Source organism: Ursus arctos, unplaced genomic scaffold (genome assembly GCF_023065955.2).
Source record: "Ursus arctos isolate Adak ecotype North America unplaced genomic scaffold, UrsArc2.0 scaffold_8, whole genome shotgun sequence".
NCBI lineage: Eukaryota > Metazoa > Chordata > Mammalia > Carnivora > Ursidae > Ursus > Ursus arctos.
In genome coordinates, this window is record NW_026623100.1 from 15,068,613 (window position 1) to 15,087,749 (window position 19,137).

At 48.7% G+C, this 19,137-nt stretch overlaps 1 protein-coding gene across 1 annotated transcript in view; it reads left to right on the forward strand.

Moving 5' to 3' along the window:
- PRKCE (protein kinase C epsilon) overlaps positions 1–19,137 on the forward strand; it is a 482,751-nt gene that overhangs the window by 384,981 nt on the left and 78,633 nt on the right. Inside the window, exon 11 of the mRNA XM_026486666.4 lies at positions 14,639–14,793. Coding sequence (XP_026342451.1) covers positions 14,639–14,793 — 155 coding nt within the window. The remainder of the gene's footprint in view (positions 1–14,638; positions 14,794–19,137) is intronic.

A 19,137-nucleotide genomic window follows, 5' to 3' on the forward strand; every position in this document is an offset into this window, starting at 1 on the left:
CTGCATGCGGAGAGCTCAGCCACCATTTTAACCTTGGCATTCCCCTTGAGAGACTAGAGGAGTAGCAGGCTGGGACCTAGAGGAAGGACATGGAAGTGGTAAGGGGCTTCAGGGGTCCTTGGGGAGATGAGCTAGGCCTGTACAAGATCGGGTGAGGGGGAAGCACCTATAAACTCCCTTTCCTGTGTTGTGTTCTTTCCCCTCTGTCTCTGCCTGCACGCCCATTTGAGTGCAGGCTTGGCTAAAGTCACCCCAAAGGAAATGTTGCAGTAATAAGTGTCACCTACCTTTATTTCGATCTCGATTTCCTTCTCTTCCTTTCTTTTCCCAAAAAATTTATGAATGGAAGTAGATTATCAGAGGTTGAATTGGCTAAGGCTGTCGGTTGCCTCTTGATCTTCCAGTCTCTGGGGGTAAGGGGGCAAAAGACTACCTACTCTAAATAGAAATCCTAGACCTGTATTCATTTAACAACTGTATATTAGTACATTGTGTTCGAATAAATTGTGAAAAGAAGTGATTGCTCGTGCTCGGGGCATTGTCTGTGAGCTGATCTGCCTGTGTCTCTCATAAATTTTCCATTTGGATGATCAGAGCAGGGCAGAAGTTTTTGGCTCCAGGCAACTGTTGTCACTGGCTGACCGTGGGTTGTGGGTATGTGGGAACTCTGTCCAGGGCTTCACGGTGCGGAGGAGAAGAGCGAGTTCTGTGGGTGAGGTCTGCCTGGGGTTGGTGGGAGCTCCTGTGAGTTCTGTCAGCGCTCTGTTTTAACCAAGTTGGCAGAGTTTTATCTTATCCAAACAGAGATACACAGCAAAAGAAAACTAATTTGGGCAATTAGAATTGGTGGTAAATCTGAATTATGTGGAGTATGTTCAGAAAAATGACATTATGTTGCATGCATGGAAAAGAATTAGAACTGCTAACACCTTGCTGCCAGGGCAGAACCTTCCATGATAAAAAGATAAGGGTAATTTTAATTAGAGCAGTTGCTAAATAAACCGGTGCTGTCGATGTGCTTAAAAATTTGTGCTCTTAAGTTACACATTTTTCGTGCATTCGAATTGGCCATTAATTGGCCAAGCAAGGCATTTCTTTTTAAAGATAAATGTTCAGTTTATTCCCATTCAAGATACTGCAGTGTCATATTTGAACAAATGCCAAATGGATGAAGCACATACTATAACGAGGCCTTCTCGAGCAAAATGATTTTGGTTCGAACAGTTCGGTCTCATGGAAAAGAATGGTATTCAAGCAGTGGTCTAGAGCCCTGAGGACCAGCCTGAGGCGGCTTCTGAGAGGCAGTTTGGTACCTGGGAGGCGGAGGTGAGGGGGGTACCTGGCAGCTTCAGGCGCAGTGCGTTTTGTGCCCTCTTGCGGTCTCGCTCAGCTCTGCTGCATGTTCAGTGCCCGTGCAGACTGAGGCCCAGCCCACACAGCACAAAATGGAACACTGAGTGTACTCCCAAAGATAGGCGTGTCTTGGAGGTCTCCGAGAACGGAGATGGAGAATGAGCAGTGTACGTGTTGGAGGCACACTGCCTTTGGGTTTCTACAAATGCCCAGAAAATATCTGCTGAAGATGGATTGGCATTTGTGATGTCAAGGTAGCGAACTTGGAGTTAGCCGGGCCCGAAGGCCCAAAGATGCAGGAGTGCCTACCCTTCTGAAGTCAGCGCTCTGAAGGGTAGTCACTAGTTTTCCTCGGGCGGGGCAAACCAAGAATCTGACGCAGAGTGGAAGAATCTGGAAATACACCTCTTTTCCAGGCATTTATTTAGAGTTTCCTGGCATTGGATTGTTTGTAGGTCAGTATTGCAAGAGAATGCACATTTTTTACATAATACTGTGGTTGGAAGCAGTGTTTCCTTACCAGTTCACTGATTATTTCACTAAGTAAGGAATTAGTCAGAAGGCAATTGAAAAGTCTTTTGTTTTCATTGTTCATAAGAGACTTTGGTGGTTTGCCTGCACTTTACATCATTGGTGGGTAGACCTGCCTGTGGAATTCTTAAATGAAGTCTCACGAAAGTGTGTGAACTTCAGCTGGTCTGTAAAGAGTGAAGAGAAGTAATCTGTTTGGGTGAGCCTCTTCAGTGATCAGCCGTCTAATTCATAAGCATGCCCACTCTGCTAGGTCCAGTAAAGGATTCAGAGACCTTGAGAGCCACTCTACGAACCAAGACCATAAAACAGTGTTGAATTGGGTTGTCCAGAGTCATGGTGCTCACCCACCTAGTAATTCAGATCATCTTAGTTGAGCAGAACCAAAATTATATTAAATGCATTGACCAGTAAGTCTAATTAATCAGTCATGGTTTGTTGATGGACTGTTATAGGCAAGGTATAAGTCCTGCTCTCATGGACTGAAAAAGTCCAATTGAAGAATTCGGCTAGGAAAACAACCCTATATATGCCAGTGGTGGAAGTTATAACGCACAGGATATGATTAATCATCCCTTGGGAGGTTAAAGGACTGCCATGAGTTCACCAGAGAAAGAGTTCTCGAAATGCTGTCTTCATTGGAAAAGGCGTTGCCAAGGAGGCGGAGAGCAGGAAGTGTCTGGCACATGGAGAGGAGGCATGGGAAGCAGAGTTGCCTGGATGGTTCAGGAGTGACCAAGAACAAGGACTGGTTGTGAGATGAGGAGAAAGCAACTCCAGTAGGAGGCAGTGAGATAGATTGAAATTTAGATTACCACCAGACGGAGAGGCTCTACCATGAACTCCTCAGAGCGCAGTGCCTAGACTAGCAGGACCACAGCGCATGGGAGCCTGTGAGAAATGCACAATCTCAGGTCCCAACCTGGACCCACAGACTCAGAATTTTGGGGTATGCGGTCCAGGAATCGGTGTTTTTACAAATGTGTCCGTTTGGTTCTTCTGCAGGCGAAAGTTTGAAAAGCACCACTAGGGATAGTTTGGACTTTGTTTCAAAGGACAGTGGAGACCCTTTGAAGGCTCTGGAGTAGAGAAGTGGCACGTTCTTTAGTGAGCTAGCAAACCAGGGCCTTGGGGAAGCGGTCTTCCACATGTAGACTTCATCAGTTCTCACCTTCCATTTTCACTCACCGGCCCGTCACCACCTGCGCAATGAAACCGCTCCAAATTGCCAGTCATGGAACTGTGGGAGCCGAAGTCACCTAACTGCTCTTTGAAGTGGCTTCCGAAGGCTGAGGGTAGGTCTTGTCTGGGTAGTGATGTGGTGTGCATCTATGGTGTATTTCTGTAAGTAGGGGCTTATTGTAATGTGTGTGCTTTGCAAAACGTGATTTAAATCAGTGACAAGAACAAACACCTACATGGTGCCTTGTAGTTTAAAACACAGTACGATGGACTGATTGGAAATGTGTCCATCACTGAGCCACATGCAGCCACCGAACGAAAGGAGGCTTGTGAATCAAAAATTAGAACTAGTATTGGGGTGCCTGGGTGGCACAGCGGTTAAGCACCTGCCTTTGGCTCAGGGCGTGATCCCGGCGTTATGGGATCGAGCCCCACATCAGGCTCCTCTGCTATGAGCCTGCTTCTTCCTCTCCTGCTCCCCCTGCTTGTGTTCCCTCTCTCGCTGGCTGTCTCTATCTCTGTCAAATAAATAAATAAAATCTTTAAAAAAAAATTAGAAATATTTTCCTAAGCAGTTTTGGTTTTTTTCTGGACCAAGCACCTGCAGTAAGGATAATCTATTTTAATTTTCTGTCAAGTGGCTACTATCGATCTCGATTCAGTAATTGGGGAAGCCGATGCCTGTGTTCGTCCAAGTTCACACAGCCAGGAAGCGGCTGAGCTAGGATTCGAACGCGAGCAGTCTGGGTCCAGAGGCCGAGCTGGGACCGCTATACCACGCAGGTGAGGGTGTGGGCAGAGAAAGCTACCAGAACGTTAAAACAACAACAACAACAACAACAAAAAACCACTCACTGACAAAGTACCACAAATAGGCCTTGACTTCAGTCAAGTCATGCCCCATTTCATTCGAGGTTCTCAAGCTCTCAAGTTTTTTTTTTTTCGTCCTCATTTGTGGCATTAATTAATCTGTTGAGATAATGGATTTCTACATTGTAAAGAAGCCAGCATCCTCTCCAAATCCAAATTGTTGGCCCTCAGCCCGTGTCAGAGCTGCAGCCCAGCCTGGAACTCCCCCCTTGCTTTGTCTGTACCGCCCCCTTTCCAGGTCATTAAGAACGAAAGGTTTGTGAACGGATTCAGCACAGGCCGTTTGTGTTCCGCTGTCTGAGCACCTGTGCCTGTTGCATGCGGGCGGCGTGGTGTCGGAGTCCGCGCCCCTAGATTTTTAGAAACAGCACATGTCGGAATGGAGCACGTTCTTACAATAGCATGGCCGTGCTTCGGCAGTTCCTTGGAGAGGACCCTGTGCTATTACACCAAATATTTATAAGTCTGTCTCACCACACTGCCTGGCATTCTGAGTAAACCTGGACAGAAGTATGGAGATCAAAGAATGTAATAATCAAACACCCTCCTTTCACGCTCTATCTGCCATCCAGTGAAAGTATTAGTGAAGTGGTATGGAAATCCTCTTTAGCGGGCCCACAGCCGTCGGCCGTGCCACTTAGGATTTAAAACAATGTGATGGAGTGTTCAGAATCCGCGGGATTGAGTTGTATGCGTACGTTAGTGTATTATTTCCAAGTTGCCAGTTTCCCCCAGATTAGCACATTTTCATTTCGGCTTTATTGAAGGAGTCAGGACGTGAAAGGGGATTTAGCGCAGTGGAGATGGCAAGCACGCTTCCTTGCTGTCGTGCAGCGGCAGCCATGCGTGTGATCCACCAACGTGACTGTGGGACCAGAAGTCAAGCCAAGTGGGATTGATAGAAAGGAAAAGACAGAAGTACAATGATGTAGTGAAACCACAGCTCTCCAGCCCCGGGTGGGAACTTCAGGCTCTTGATTTGATGTCGTATTGGCCCTACGGTTGCAAAAAACACAACGCAGCCGAGAATCAGTGCACAGTAAGTGCTTTCTCATGGTGCTCCTGCAGTGGCATGGATGAGCCCAGCGTGGTGTTAAACGTGGGAGGGACACAGCCAGATGCAGGAGACACAGCCCTGGTCACTCTAGGAGACACCTCCTGTCGTGGAAGGTCATGGTTTTCATGAGAGCACACTCGGCCCGTCAGAGTGCTGGGATGGAAGGAGGCTGGAGACCATTGGTCCAGGAATTTACGTTCTGTTCTAGAATCATTTTTACGTAGGATCAGCTCAGACTGCTACCCGGAGTGAGGAGGTCTGAGGGGAGAAGCTTTTCTTTTGTCCCATTTGGTGTAATCAACCTGAATATTTCCATCTAAGCAGGTTATGTGTTTTTCCCACAATCGAAGTGAAATATTGAGGTGCCTTCTCCACTCAAAGTCAGCTACCTGGTATTTGCTTATCTTTAAAACTGTCGCAAGAACTTTGCATAATCTTTGCAAAGAAAAGAAAGGTAAGAAAAGAGGTACTATGGTGATGTTGATAGCAGGTTGTAAAGTGAACAATTCAGTTTACTGGTGAGTTGTTTTGTATACCCAAGATTGAAGAAAGTTTCCTTGATTGCTTTTCGATGAATGAACTTGGTCACTTGACCACTAATGGGGGTACATTCTAATCCTCTGATTGGTGAGCACGATTTCTGGCTACATAGAATTAAGTAAGCAAAGAAACAAAAACGCAGCTAGAGAAACAGCAAACACGGACAACAGCAGCAATAACAAGGTTTGACCTAACCCAGGACCGCAGGCATTATTTACAGTGGTAGTAGGTGCCTGAGCCTCCTGGATATCAGACCTCAAGTGTGACCTCTGTAGGTACTTCTTTTTGAGTTGGGTACAGGAAATACTACGATGACAGCTGGTTTCTGGAATCAGGGCAGCAGCTACCTGGGCTGCTTCGGTCCTGTGTGGGGTCCGTCTCTAGCATCTGAGCTGGAGACAGAGAGACTCAGTCCTTCTCCCTGAGCTGCACATGCACTGAGCCTAGACGAGATGGGGATACATAAGAAAGGGATGTCCTGACGGAGACAACCTAATGGAGACACAGGAAGGCTTGTATGTGGGAAGCAATCCGAGTTTGATGCAGTTACACACTGGATTGGGAGGACCAGCCTGAGCTCATGGGAAGAGCATTGCTAAAGGACAAGATGACGATGTGGGCCTTGGCTGGGTTGGGGAAATGGAATTAGAACAAGAATACTTTTATTCCTATGCTTGAAAACACTTGGAACATTCCATAGGTCCTTAACACTGGCTTCAAACAGCTGACTACTGGTGACAGGAGGCTCCAATGAGCAGATGAAGTCTTCTTCCGATTTAGATTATCTCTTAGTATCGTCAAAGACGGATTTGGCCTGTGTCGCCATCTTGACCAAATTCTGGGTGGGCAACAGGCACAGCACAGAGCCTGAAACCTCTGCTGGGTGACCAGGCCACTAAGTTGGTCAGATGAGTGAGGGTCAGGGTTCCTGATGCCTGCTGCTTTCCTGGAGCCCAGGTCAACAGCCGGGAACAGAGGATGATAGCCAGACACCACACCCCAGGAGGGGCACTTGATAAAGAAAGCAGCTGGTGGGGGAAACCTGGAGGAAGCGGGGTACTGCAAGGTGACACTGAAGTCCCGGACGTTGACCTGCTGATGATGTGATGGACTAAAAGAAAGAGCCTCAGCCAAGCCACACCACTGTCCTTTTCTCTGGCCATGTTCCCCATCGAAACCCTCTTGATTCTGTCATTTTCAAAACGGGAACTAACGATAAGCTTTTACTCCCACTTGACTTCAGACACTGCCCTTGTTCAGGGCGGGTGGTCACTTGGGTGGTCAACATCGTTGACATGTAACCTGTTTGGGAGCTGTTCCTTCCATACTGTCATGTTGTATCAAAGAAACTTCTTTCTCAAAGATGTTGAGGACCCCTGTTAAAAGGAAAGTATCCTCCGATGCGTTGAAGGCCGACTCTTCCCCTCGCCCCTGCCTTTCCCACAGATGGTGGCGTGCGGGGCAGGTGGTTCTCTGAGCAAAGTGCAGTTCTAATCAGGGGCAGGAAATGTTTATTTGAGCTTTATTGGGTGAGTCAGTTTGCTACAGCTTCAGGTCCCTTTAAACCTGGGGCATCCTGTGTACGTCAAATAATCATAATTTTAAGCGATTGGAAACAAATATCAGATGTACATAAACGAAGTTTAGACCTTCCCAACCAGCAGAGTCTTGTGCAGAATTTTTACTGTTTGTTGACCAATTCTGATTAGGTGAAGGCTTTCCCACATGAAAAAGGGTGTCTCCCCTTTTGCCCAAAGCAGGGTGGACTCTACCCTCTATGGCTTCTTTTTTTTTTTTTTTTTTAAGATTTTATTTATTTATTTGACACAGAGACAGCCAGTGAGGGAGACAGCCAGTGAGAGAGAGACAAGCAGGCGGAGTGGGAGGGGAAGAAGCAGGCTCCCAGCGAAGGAGCCTGATGTGGGGCTCAATCCCAGAACGCCAGGATCACACCCTGAGCCAAAGGCAGACGCTCAACCGCTGTGCCACCCAGGCGCCCCTACCCTCTGTGGCTTCTAGAAGATCATCATAAGACACAGCCCTGTGAAAACCCACTCTGTATTTTTCCGTACTACCATTGGTGTTGGTGGAATTGGTTATTGCTCTAGGAATTTGGCTGAGATAAATCTAAACTTGGGGAAACATCACAATAAGGTCATGACACTGGAGTAAGGCCTCTGAACGGTGGGAGGTGAAAGGAAGGGAAGGCCTATGAGAAGAAGGGCTGACGATGTGTGAAAATGATGTTTTTTAACAACATTATTCAGGTAATAATTGTTTTTTGTTACTGCTTGGGAAAACTTACCCTAATAGTCCTAGTTACTATCCATACAAGACCCTTCTTCTCTATGAACTGAGAGTTAAGTCTTCAGTAAGAAGAAGGATGTTTACTGTGATGAGGGCTTGCTTTCTTTGCGGGGAAATAAAAAGGTTTTGGTTAAGTTTCCCAGAGCGGTTGGATCTTGTCTTTGGTTCTACCAAGGAGGTGTAATAGAGAGGAGGGAGGGTTGCCTGTAGTTTGTTCTTTTTCAAAGTTAATGAAACACTGAAGAGAGTGGAAATAGGGAAGATATGGAATAACTTGAGGCTGCCTTCTTGCACTCCATCTTGAATTCTACTTCCAGGAGAGCTTTGCTTCAGGTCAGCTTTGATCCTGTCACTTTACAACTCAGGAAAATTTCTGGGGTTCTTTGCTTCCTACCTGTGTTTTTAGAAGCACCTCCTCCCTGCCCCCTTCACCCTGCCACCACCAATCTGTCTCCTTCCTACCTACATCCAGAATTTACAAGCTGTTTCCTAGATAGCAAGTTTTTTTCCCCTTCTCACTCCCGCCTTCCCCATCCCCACCCCATGGTGTTCCTTTCCACTTATCTCTTCCGTAAGGGCTGTTCCTTTAACTTGCCAGGACTTCTCTCTCACCCACCTCCTAACCCTAATTCAGATCTGTGTCAGCCAACATCCTATACAGCAATGGCCAGTTCCACCAGGACCAGTTCTGTTACGGAAAATAAAATATAGAGAGGATTTTCCCATGACACTTTCCTATCATGATCTTCTGTAATTGCTAAGGCCCGGATGACGGACAATTATTCTCTATGGCAGCTCAGAAAGTAATGACCCAGATACCTAGGTTTCACAGTCTGAGTTGATATAGGAGGGTTTCGCACATAACCATAGGATGTTTTGTGTTGCTTTTTTGTGGTTTCCCGTGTTCAATTCCTACTTCTTAGAAACCAAAGCTCTGGCTTATGTCATCTTTCATATCCCCCAGGGACCCACCCCAGGGCTGGGCACCCAAGAAAGACCTGTTGAATTGATAGATTAAATAATGTGGAGGGGAGCAAGGAGATGTCACAGAGTGTGAAGTGAGGACCCATGATTCCCTTGGATGGCGCGTTGGAGAAATTGTTCATCCTGTCACTGGCGCATCAAAGGTGGACTGTTCCAAGTCCCATCTTTTGTTGGGCACTCATGTGAAATTGATTCAAAAGCGATAGAATCTTTGCACATATAAACAGCCAGCAAATGATGGAGGATGTGCATCCGAACAAATCCAGCTGGCGGGACATGTCGTGCTGCTGAGAGGAAGCCTCTGGCTATCCAGCACACCTCGAAAGATGAACAGGGCAGGCCTGGTGTTCCCTTCAAAGGCAGGAAAGGTTAGCGCTCTGGGAAAACAGAGCCCAATGGGAATTTCAAATACACGGTGTGGCCCTTCCGGTTTGTAGGTCATGATTAACTATTCTTACCCTAAATGGCCGTGACATATAATCTCTTTCCTAATTTCATTATTTTACTTACTATCACAAGACCGTAACTTTTTAGACATTCAGGTGAGATTAAGGGAGGAGGAGGTGGAGTAAGGCTTTTAAAATCTTTGATTACCTCAGAAAACATATTTGCTTACTTTACCAGGAAGTTGGGTTTTTGTTTTGTTTTGTTTTCTACTGATGCCAAGAGGGGATTAATGAGTAGCTGCTGGGTCTGCCAGCTTTCTTTTGATTTCAGTTTATGTAATTAAGCAGTTCCCAGAATGACTTGAGGTTCTCACTCTGCATCAAAACATGCTTCTCAGATGTGTTAGGTGTGGAGGTCAGAAAGGATCCAAACTCCCCGAATGAAGGGAGGGGGAGCGAAAAACTGATATTGCTTTGAACATGGGTCCCTCCTATTTCAAAAGGGTTGATTCTGCTTTGGGGCCGTGCACATTGAGGCATATTGAGTAGAAAGCAGGTTTCAATGGAAGTTCAAAAATGAGCTAACGTTAGAATAAACTCCAGGCGAGGTTAACAACAGGAATAACGCAGGGAAACCAATTCTGGCTCACTCAACTAGAGCTTCGTGCGTGGTGGATATTCAAGAGCTCGTGCATTCGACAAAGACATACTGGCAGCCCGCTGTGTGCCAGGCTCAGGTCTAGTTGCTGGAGATCCAGTAAGAAATCCACCCGACAAGAATCCCTCCCTCGGGGCGCTCACACGGAGCGAATGTCGGATGAGCAGAGTTTTTATCGAGGGTCTCCTTAGTTACGGAGCTCAGAGCTAGTGGTGGTAGGGGTTGCTAGGAAGAATAAACTGTGTTCCTCAAGAAACTGACCATCGCACAAGGAGGTGAAGACACTGCCCACAGAAGAAAAGACCTGTTCAGAGCCGTAACTGAATACAGGGTGCTGATCCAGACAGACCCCTGTGGGGGCGGAGAGGTTATTGTGGGTGCTCGTCTCCAGATTCCACAGGTGGGAGGCTCTCTGCAGCAGGCTGACTTGTCTCTCGCTCCTTAAGCAGTAAGAATTTGCAGCTACAAAAATCAGAGAAAGGTTCCCTTACATCCCCCTAGCCTTCTTTCATTCTTCCACCCACACGGTGAATGTTGTTAAAGGGAATTATAGCAGCTTTTCCTTTGGGGTCGGGCTAATTCCCTTTACAAACTAATAGGGCAGAATTTCTAACAGTTCCTGCCCTCATGAAACAGACAGCTGGGGGAGAAAGACCTGAGTCAGTTACACAAATAAAACCCCCTGAATGCTACAGGGAAGAACACAGCATATAATAAGGAGATTTGACCTTGTCAGAGAAGCTAGGACAGCTTCATAGAAGAAAAGATGGCTGTACTGGAATCTCAAGGATGAGGAGGGATTAGCCAGGGGAAGGGAGAGGGGAAACATGCCAAGCAGAGGGAACAGCATGAGCAAAGGTTCTGTGGCAAGAGGGAATTTGCTCTTGGGACAGAGGGAACCAGGGATGGCTGGAAGGGAGAGGACTCAGAAGAAGGTAGATGGGACAGGTCATAATGGGCCATCAGTCATATTAAGGAGATTCTTATTTATTCCAAGAGTAATAGGAAGCCCCTAAAAGAATAATCAGTAGGCAGAGAGGAGGGGGGGATGGGTTACACTCAGATTTGCATTTCGGCAGGTAACACAGTAGTATGACCCGCATTTGCTAGGGGACTGGTCATTGTGTGGAGCATTAGGAAGAAGGCACTCAGCAAGCATCTAGACAAGAGGCGATAATTACTTGGACCAGAATGGTGGCCATGAGCTGAGGCGGGCAGAGGCAGAAAGAAGTAGACAAGCGTAGCAGGTATAACGGGGAGAAGCAGCAGGGCTTGGTGGTGCATGTAAGGGGTGAGGGAGAGGGGGGTACTCAGAGTGACTTTCAGGTCGCTGACTTGTCCACAGGCACCCTGGATGAGGACCGGTTTGCTGGGGGGAAATGACTGAGTCCATTTTGAACCTGTTGGGTTGAGTGCTTTTGTGGCATCTGGAGGGAAATGTCAGAAACGCAGTTGGATAGGGGCACCTGGGTGGTTCAGTCTGTTGGGCGTCTGCCTTCAGCTCAGGTCACAATCCCAGGGTCCTGGGATCAAGCCCTACGTCGGCTCTCTGCTCGGCGGGGAGCCTGCTTCTCCCTCTCCCTTTTCCTGCTGCTCCACCTGCTTTTGCGCTTGCTCGCTCTCTCTCTCTCTCTCTCTCAAATAAATAAATAAATAAATAAAATCTTTGGGGGGGAAAAAGCAAAATGCGGTTGGATAAGTGGGTGCACAGCTTGGAGGGAAAATGTGGCACGGAGGTTGATGTTCATGGGTCCCCTATGCCGAGCGAGGTGCATTAGACATTGTGGGTGTGGATGAGACCGCCCAGTGAGGACAGAGGAAGGTGGGGGGCCTAGGGCCTGGCCCGAGGGCTCCAGCACCTGATGACTGGAGAGGGAAGCCCGCATGAGCAGGCCCGAGACCACCTGCCTGAGACATGGGGAGGAAACCAGCCTGAAAGCCAGGAGAGCCAAGTGTTGTTTGGAAGAGGAAGTGCTCCGAGGAAAATACTGCTTAAAAGGACAGGAAGTGAAGATTCAGTAATGGTTAGCAGTTCTGCTGCCATTGATGACGATCGGATTAGGCCGCCTTCAAAGAGCAGCCTTTGCGAGGCAGGCACTTAACATATAATTTCATCCCCATAAGACGTCTGCAAGGCAGGTCCTCTATCAGCTGCTCTTTACAGATGAGAAAACCGAGCACAGGGATGAAGTCATTGGCCTGAGCTCACATAGCCAGTGAGTGATGGATTTCGGTGGGAGCTCTTCTTGGTCACTCCATGGACCCTGTTCGTCTTAAGTGCTGTGTGTCTAGGGCTGGCGGAATCAAAAGCAGCCAGGGAGCAGAGAGGGGTGTGGAGAAGCGAGGTTTTCTCCCCTTGAAAGCCTTGGATTCTTTCAAACAGAGCCGAGGAAATAACGGCCTTGTTGCTGAGGCCCAGGTGCGTGCTGGTGCCCACAGGAGGGCATCCCAGGGGTTGGGCAATGCTGCGGTCCGGCCAGATCAGGGCGGTGCTGGGTGCGCGATGCAGCTGTACTTGCCGTGGGCGAGGCCTGCCCCCAGCACTCTGGGGCCCTGGTTCTTAGACTGGGGTCTGCGGTCACCTGGACACTTGTGAGAGGTACAGATTCTCAGATTCACACCCCCCCCCCGGTCTTCCTAATGGAAAACTCAGGGGTGAGGGGTGGAATCCATGTTCTCACAAGTCATCGTGTGATTCCGATGCACAAGCTTGAGAACCTGTGTTCTTGGGGATCCTTGAAAACAGAAGAAGGAGAATCCAATGACTTCCAATCTTTGTGTCTCTCAGATGCTAAACAGCTTGGCAGAGCCCAGATGGAAGTGTGGTGCTGAGCCCGGGCTGCACACCGCAGTCCCGTGGGGAGCTTTGTACACGACCCATGCCTGAGGCCCGCCCTCAGAAACTCTGGTCTCATGGGGCTGGGGTCCGCCTGAGCATTTGGCTTTTGTAATGAGGATTTGAATGGGGAATGGGTGATTGAGGGAATGGCTGGCACGGCGGCCTGGGTACTTTTGAGTCCAGAATTGTACTCTGGGGAGAAAACGAGGCAGGCCTTGAAGGGGAAGGAAGACAAATGGAAGAGAACGTAACCCTTTGTGAGCACCAGCATAGCTTGAGTAGATCTGGAGACGGTTGGGACAGAAGTGGTCTGAATTCATAACAACTCTTAATGATGGACTTATTTTCAAAGCAGTGCCAATAATAAATTAAATGTGCTGTCAAAGCTGCTTCACGAGTAAAGAAGGATCATGGTCACCTCTTCCTGGCAGCTTCACGTAGACTCTGTCTAGAGGTTAAGAATGTGCTCGTCCCTCTGGCCTCCCCAGCATCACTGGTTTCCCTTTGCTCCATGAACCTTCCTTCCCCACTGGCCCACTCAGCCCCTGCCCTCCGCATTCTCACCCTGTCCCCAAATCCGGGGATTTGTTCCTGCCCCCCCCCCCCCCCGCCTCCTTGTTGTCTCGGGCCCTAGCTCTGCCCAGAATCCTCCATGGGCTCCAGTTTAGAGAGCCCACCTTTCTCTTGCTCTTTCATCTTTAAGACACCCTGCTCCTGTTTAGTTTTCTTCATTCTGCCCATTTCCCCATCTCCACCCCTGCCTCCTAAGTTCCACAGAGACGGTGCTGGCTTGACATTCTTTCCCTCCCACCCAGCACAGCACCCCACACCTTACAGGCTTAGGGAATAGTAGCCAAGAAACCGCAAAAATTAATTTCCATCCGTCTGCTTCACACATTGTCATGGAGTGCAGATAAAGAAGGCCCCTCCTCTGATGAAGTATGAGCGTGGTTGGGTCATTCGGAGGCCACCTTGAGGAAGGAAGCCATAGGAAATGTGGCAAGATGGGAATCCCAGTAGGAACATCTTCCAGAGTGGAAAGTGGCCTCAGAAGAGGCCACAGAAGGGGCACTCATAGCCTCGATAGCCCGTGAGACTTTGTAGTAGTTTCCCAAGGCTACCTTCACACATTACCACCAGTTGGGGGCTTAAAACAATCTGAATCTATTCTTTCAGAGTTCTAGAGACCAGAAGTCCGGACCCAGTGTCACTGGGCCGAAAACAACATGTCCACCAGGCCCTGCTCTCTCCCGAGGCCCTCGGGGAGAGTCCACACTTGCCTCTTCCAGCTTCTAGAGCCGCCATGTTCTTTGGCTTGTGGCCACATTACAGTCTCTGCCTCTGTGGCCACATTGCCTTCTCCCTGCTTCTCAAATCTCCCCCCTGCCTTTCTCTAACAAGGACACCTGTGATTGCATTGAGGGCCACCCTGGTGATCCAGAATAACTTCCCATCTCAAGACTCTTATCGTAGTCACATCTGCAAAGTCCTTTTTCTCTGTCTCAGGTAACAGTAGCACGTGAAGGGATTAGGACATGGATATCTTGTGGGGAGCCATTATCCAGCCTACCACACATATAAAGGTAACTGGAGCCTCCAAAGGGTCAGAGACTTGTCCAAGGACACACTTCAAGGTTGTCATGGAAATCAAAGACCCGGGTCTCCTTTCTGTAGGTTTTGGGCTTCTTCTGCTAAACTAACCTGATGTTCATAAAAGTAAAACAGAGAAAGATTTAAAATAACACCTCATACCTAATATGTGTGCTGCCTGGATTCCCTGTCTTCTGTCTTCCGTCTGGGTTGTGTGCTGCCAGGATTCAGCCACCCCTACGCCTTCTTCCCCCTTGAGTTTGGGCTCAGGGTATGCTCTCTGGCCTGTGTGGGCAGCGACAGTGGAATTACCTAAATGGCATTTTCTGCTCTCCTTTCAGGACCGCCTCTTTTTCGTGATGGAGTATGTAAATGGTGGCGACCTCATGTTCCAGATTCAGCGCTCCCGAAAATTCGACGAGCCTCGTTCCCGGTTCTATGCTGCAGAAGTTACGTCAGCCCTCATGTTCCTCCACCAACATGGAGTCATCTACAGGTAGCTCTTCCCTCCTTCTGCCTTCCCTGGAAGCGAAAAAATACAGAATTCTCCAGACACTCGAACTGACTTTGGCTCCTGCCCAGCTGGTCTCTTAGCAACCCGCTTTAGATTAGTTGTTTGTTCTAATTTGCTCGCAGAGGACTTTTTTGGGGGCTGTTTATCACTGTGAATGTTAATACTTGAATAGCCTCAGGAGATCTGACCCACTGTTTGTGCCAGTTTTGATGGAAAGCCCAAGCACAACATTTTAAAGGCTTGGTGCTGAGCGACCTTGGAGTGACCTTCATTTCTCTCTCTCCCCACCCTCTTCCTTCAACAGCAGGGCATTCTCTTTACTTTTTCCTTCTGTGCCATGAACTTCCTCCCCTTCCCAACCTCTTGCCACTTCCTGAGTTTGTTTGACTTAGCTGTCTCCAGCAGATAGAATCAGAGGACGAGGAGTTGCTTGGGGGTCTCTGGGTTATGATTCTAGAAGGAGGAGGGGAAGGGAGCTAGACAATATCCAACAGGAAGTTACTGCAGATCATCCAGTCCCTTACTGCCGCCCTGTCCCCCTTCCAAGAAAACATAGAAAACACACACACACACACACACACACACTAATTTTCCAGTAAAGGACCAGGACTATTTACGCAGGCTTTTCTGTGAGGTCAGGAATTCTGGGAGGAGTAAATATTTATAATTAGCAACAAGGACACTAAAGTTCCTTAAGGTTTTCTCAATGACTGTCAATTTCTTGACTTGGTTCTTGCTCCCCCCACCTTTATTTCATTGGGTAGAAGAAAAGCTGGCCGGGTTCAACCCAGAACTTTGTCACTGGAACCTTCCTGACCCTCTCCTGGGAGCAGCGCTCTGACTAAATGCTCGTCGAGGGGTTCTGACCAACCCTCACCCCAGACTTCCTTTTTACTGACGGCTCTTAGTTTCCTAAAGTATGCGTCTCTCTGTTCAAAAATAGTTCATGCCTCCCCCCGGCCTACATAATGAAGCCCGAACTTTTCAGCCTGCCAGTCATGGCCGTCCACATCATGCGTCCCTGTATTTGCTTCCTATTGCTGTGTGACAAAATACCACAGATTTCAGGGCTCCAGACAGCACCCATTTATTATGCCCCCATTTCCATGGTCCCGGAGTTCAGGCATAGTGGACGCTGGCCCTCGGCTTGGGATCTCTCTGCTGTGATCAGCGTGTCAGTCAGGCCACATGCTTGTCTGCAGTTTGGGGTCCTCTTGTAAGCTCACGTGCCGATAGGCAGAACTCAGTTCCTTGCAGCACGTGGCTTGCTTCTTCAAGGCCAGCCAGAGAGAGAGCCTTTCCTGCTTGGAGTCTCTAACTCCAGGGAAGCCTTGGACCCTCTTTTAACAGGATCACCTGATTAGATTAGGCCTACCCAGGATAATCTCCCTTTTGTTTAACTCAAATGATTAGCGAGCTTTATTATATCTGCACAATTCCTTTGCCCTATAATGTCACATTATCTGGGTAGCGACACGACATCGCCTTTTCCACATTCTTTTGGTTAGAGGAAGTCCCGGCTTCCACCATACTCAGGGAGGGATTATGGGATTATACCAGAGTGGGACTCACTGGGGCTCTGCTTAAGTTGTGTCTGCTACATCCCAGTACACCTTTCTCACCACACTCCCCATAGCACCTTGTTTTGAACCCACCAAGGTTCTCCGCTTTTCTCAAACCCACCTACCAATTCCCAGCTTGCCTGTGCATATGCCCTCCTCAGCCCTCTCTGTCCAGCCCAGAGGCCTCACACAGTACTGCCTGCCTGCACAAAGCCCGGTCCCACCAGCCAGAGCAAGTTTCTCCACCACCCACGCTTCCATTCACAATTGGGAATGAATGGGATTTGAGACTTCGGTTGCCGGGCTTACCACTGTCCTCCTGTATTAGTGTTAGGCATCGCTGTGGATCCTTCACTAAGTTGCAAACTCCCTTAAGGACGATTTGTTGTTGTTGTTGTTGTTGTTGTTATTATTATTATTATTATTATTATTATTATTTTCTAAACCCCTCAATCATCTTACTCGACACATTCTTCTTGTCTTACACATAGTAAATAGTCCACACGTGACCATTGACTTCAATTAGTTTAAAACCTTAATCTCTGCCCCCAGAGCCGCTCACAAGCCCGTTCAAGATCCAGGTGTTAGGCGTAGGAAGAGCTCACCCATACTACCAGGCGGTGCATTGTTAGGTGCCCGTGACCGGAAGAAGAGCTACCATCCTTTGAGATGCCATCCCCATTCCATCCCTGTAGTAGTGGGTATAATCACCCAGTTGACTGGCAGGGATCCAGAGCCTTCCCTTTAAGTAGCTTGCCCGAGGCCCTACTTGGTCAGTGGCAGACCTCGAAGCCTCAGTGACTGATCGGCAAGCTCGTGCTCTACACATGACACCTGTCACCCTGCCTTTTCAAGGCCAAGTCCAAACTCTTTGGCTGGTCATCCCAGGTACTCCAAAACTCACCTCTCCCTTACATGTCTACCTCTCCCCTTTCCACCTCCCTCTCCTCACACTGTGAACACTTTTGCTCTCTTGGCTTCTATGAGCTGCACTACCCGCCCCCCCCCCCCGACCTCAGTCTCTCAGCCTGGCTGCTGCTCCCCTCCAACCTCCATTTTCTAAATGCTGCTTTTCGCCAGGGCCTTCATCCCACCTTCCTCCCCCTCTAAATACTCTGCCTGAGCAAGTCCGATATGTGCATGCTTCCAAATGACTCCTGTGTGCCGGCGACCCTGTGTCACTACATCCAGCCCCCAGTTATCCCCAGAACGCAAACAAGCTCTCTCCCCCAAACCGCTCTCTCAACGCTTGACCTTGGGGCCTTCTGCCTTCTTCCGATGTGAGTTTGCAGTCGTTGACGGACTTGACTCATTCACTGTCCCTCAGGTCCCTGCACTCCTCTCTGTCTTCCCTGTCCACTGCTGCCCACCATTCTTTCAAAGCACGTGGGTGTCACACACTCCCTTTTTAGCCTCCTTCAGACAACCTCGTGCCCCAGGCCTGCCGCACACAGCTGTGTGGTCTGGGCACAATGCAAGAGCGAAGGGCACAGGCAGTGAGTGGTGGTGGCGTCTAGGCCGACTCTGACGGTGTAGCTGGCCTCAGCCCGGGGAAGGGGTGCTTTTTCTACCCAGAGGAGATGGCTTATTGTGTCTCTCACAAAGACGCCATCTGTGCTCACGGGGCACAGGGCTCACAGTCACCCCCAATGATCTTATGACCCTTAGCACTGCTCCCTCCCACCATACACCCCACCCGCTGGGTACCCCGGATTATCTGCCGTTCTGCCCCCCAGTGCCGTTTCTTTTCATTTCTTGGAGCCTCTGTACCCCCGTCCCTGGAAATACCTTGCTCCTAATCTGTGTCTTGATCAGTGAGTGGTTCCCAGCTCACATCCATGTTCTGACTGCCTCAGAGTCCCTGGTTCAAAAGGTACAGAAATCCCATAATACTGGAGGAGGGGAAATAGATAAGGATATTAGTGAGAAAAAAAACAGCCCTGAGTTTATGATGGCGGAGGCTGCGTGATGCGCACATGGGGGGGTCGCTATCCTATCTACTGTTGTATGTGTTTGAAGTTTACCGTAATTATAATATCGTTTTTTAGAAGAATAGCAATTCCAGGGTGACTTTCTAGAGTTTTCGATTCAATAGATCTGGAGCGGGGCTCAGAAATTTATATTTTTTAAAGTGTTCCTCAGGTGACTTGGGGACCAGAGATGGAGAAAAATTCTGTTCTGCCTCTGGACTGTGTCAAGCGCCCCCCACTAATGTGAGGCTCTCCCTGACCACCAGTCTGCCCTGGGGATCATGTCTTCTCTCTACTGGGCATTTAGCAGGTTCGCTTTGCAGAGCTGATGTTTTTGTTTAAGATACCTGTTCTGTGATTGAGAACTCCCCACAGGAGTGCTCACCTGGTTGGCCTAGAACAATAGCCTGCTTATAGTAGGTGTTCACTGAATGGTTGTTCTTCTAGTCTCTAATGCTCCAGAGCCTTCCAATCCAGCGCGTTGCTCCCTCCTAGGTGTGTACTTCTTAAAAGTCTGTGTTGGAAGCATTCCTAACTCCTTGACCCTACAAGGCCCAAATTCCTTCCTCTTTCTCATTTTATGGGTTAATGAGGATGCTAGGATCTCTGTTTCCCATGTTGCTTTGTGTTAAGCTGCCGCAGCAGAGGAAAAGGGGCAGCGTGTGTGCAGCGGGCTGGGGAGGTGCTGAGTGTGTCTCCACCGATTTGCCTCTGGCTGTTCTGAAGCCCCGGCAGAGACCACGGTTTGGGTGATACAGTGGCTTATTTGGGAGATTGGCAAGGCCAGGTTTTGG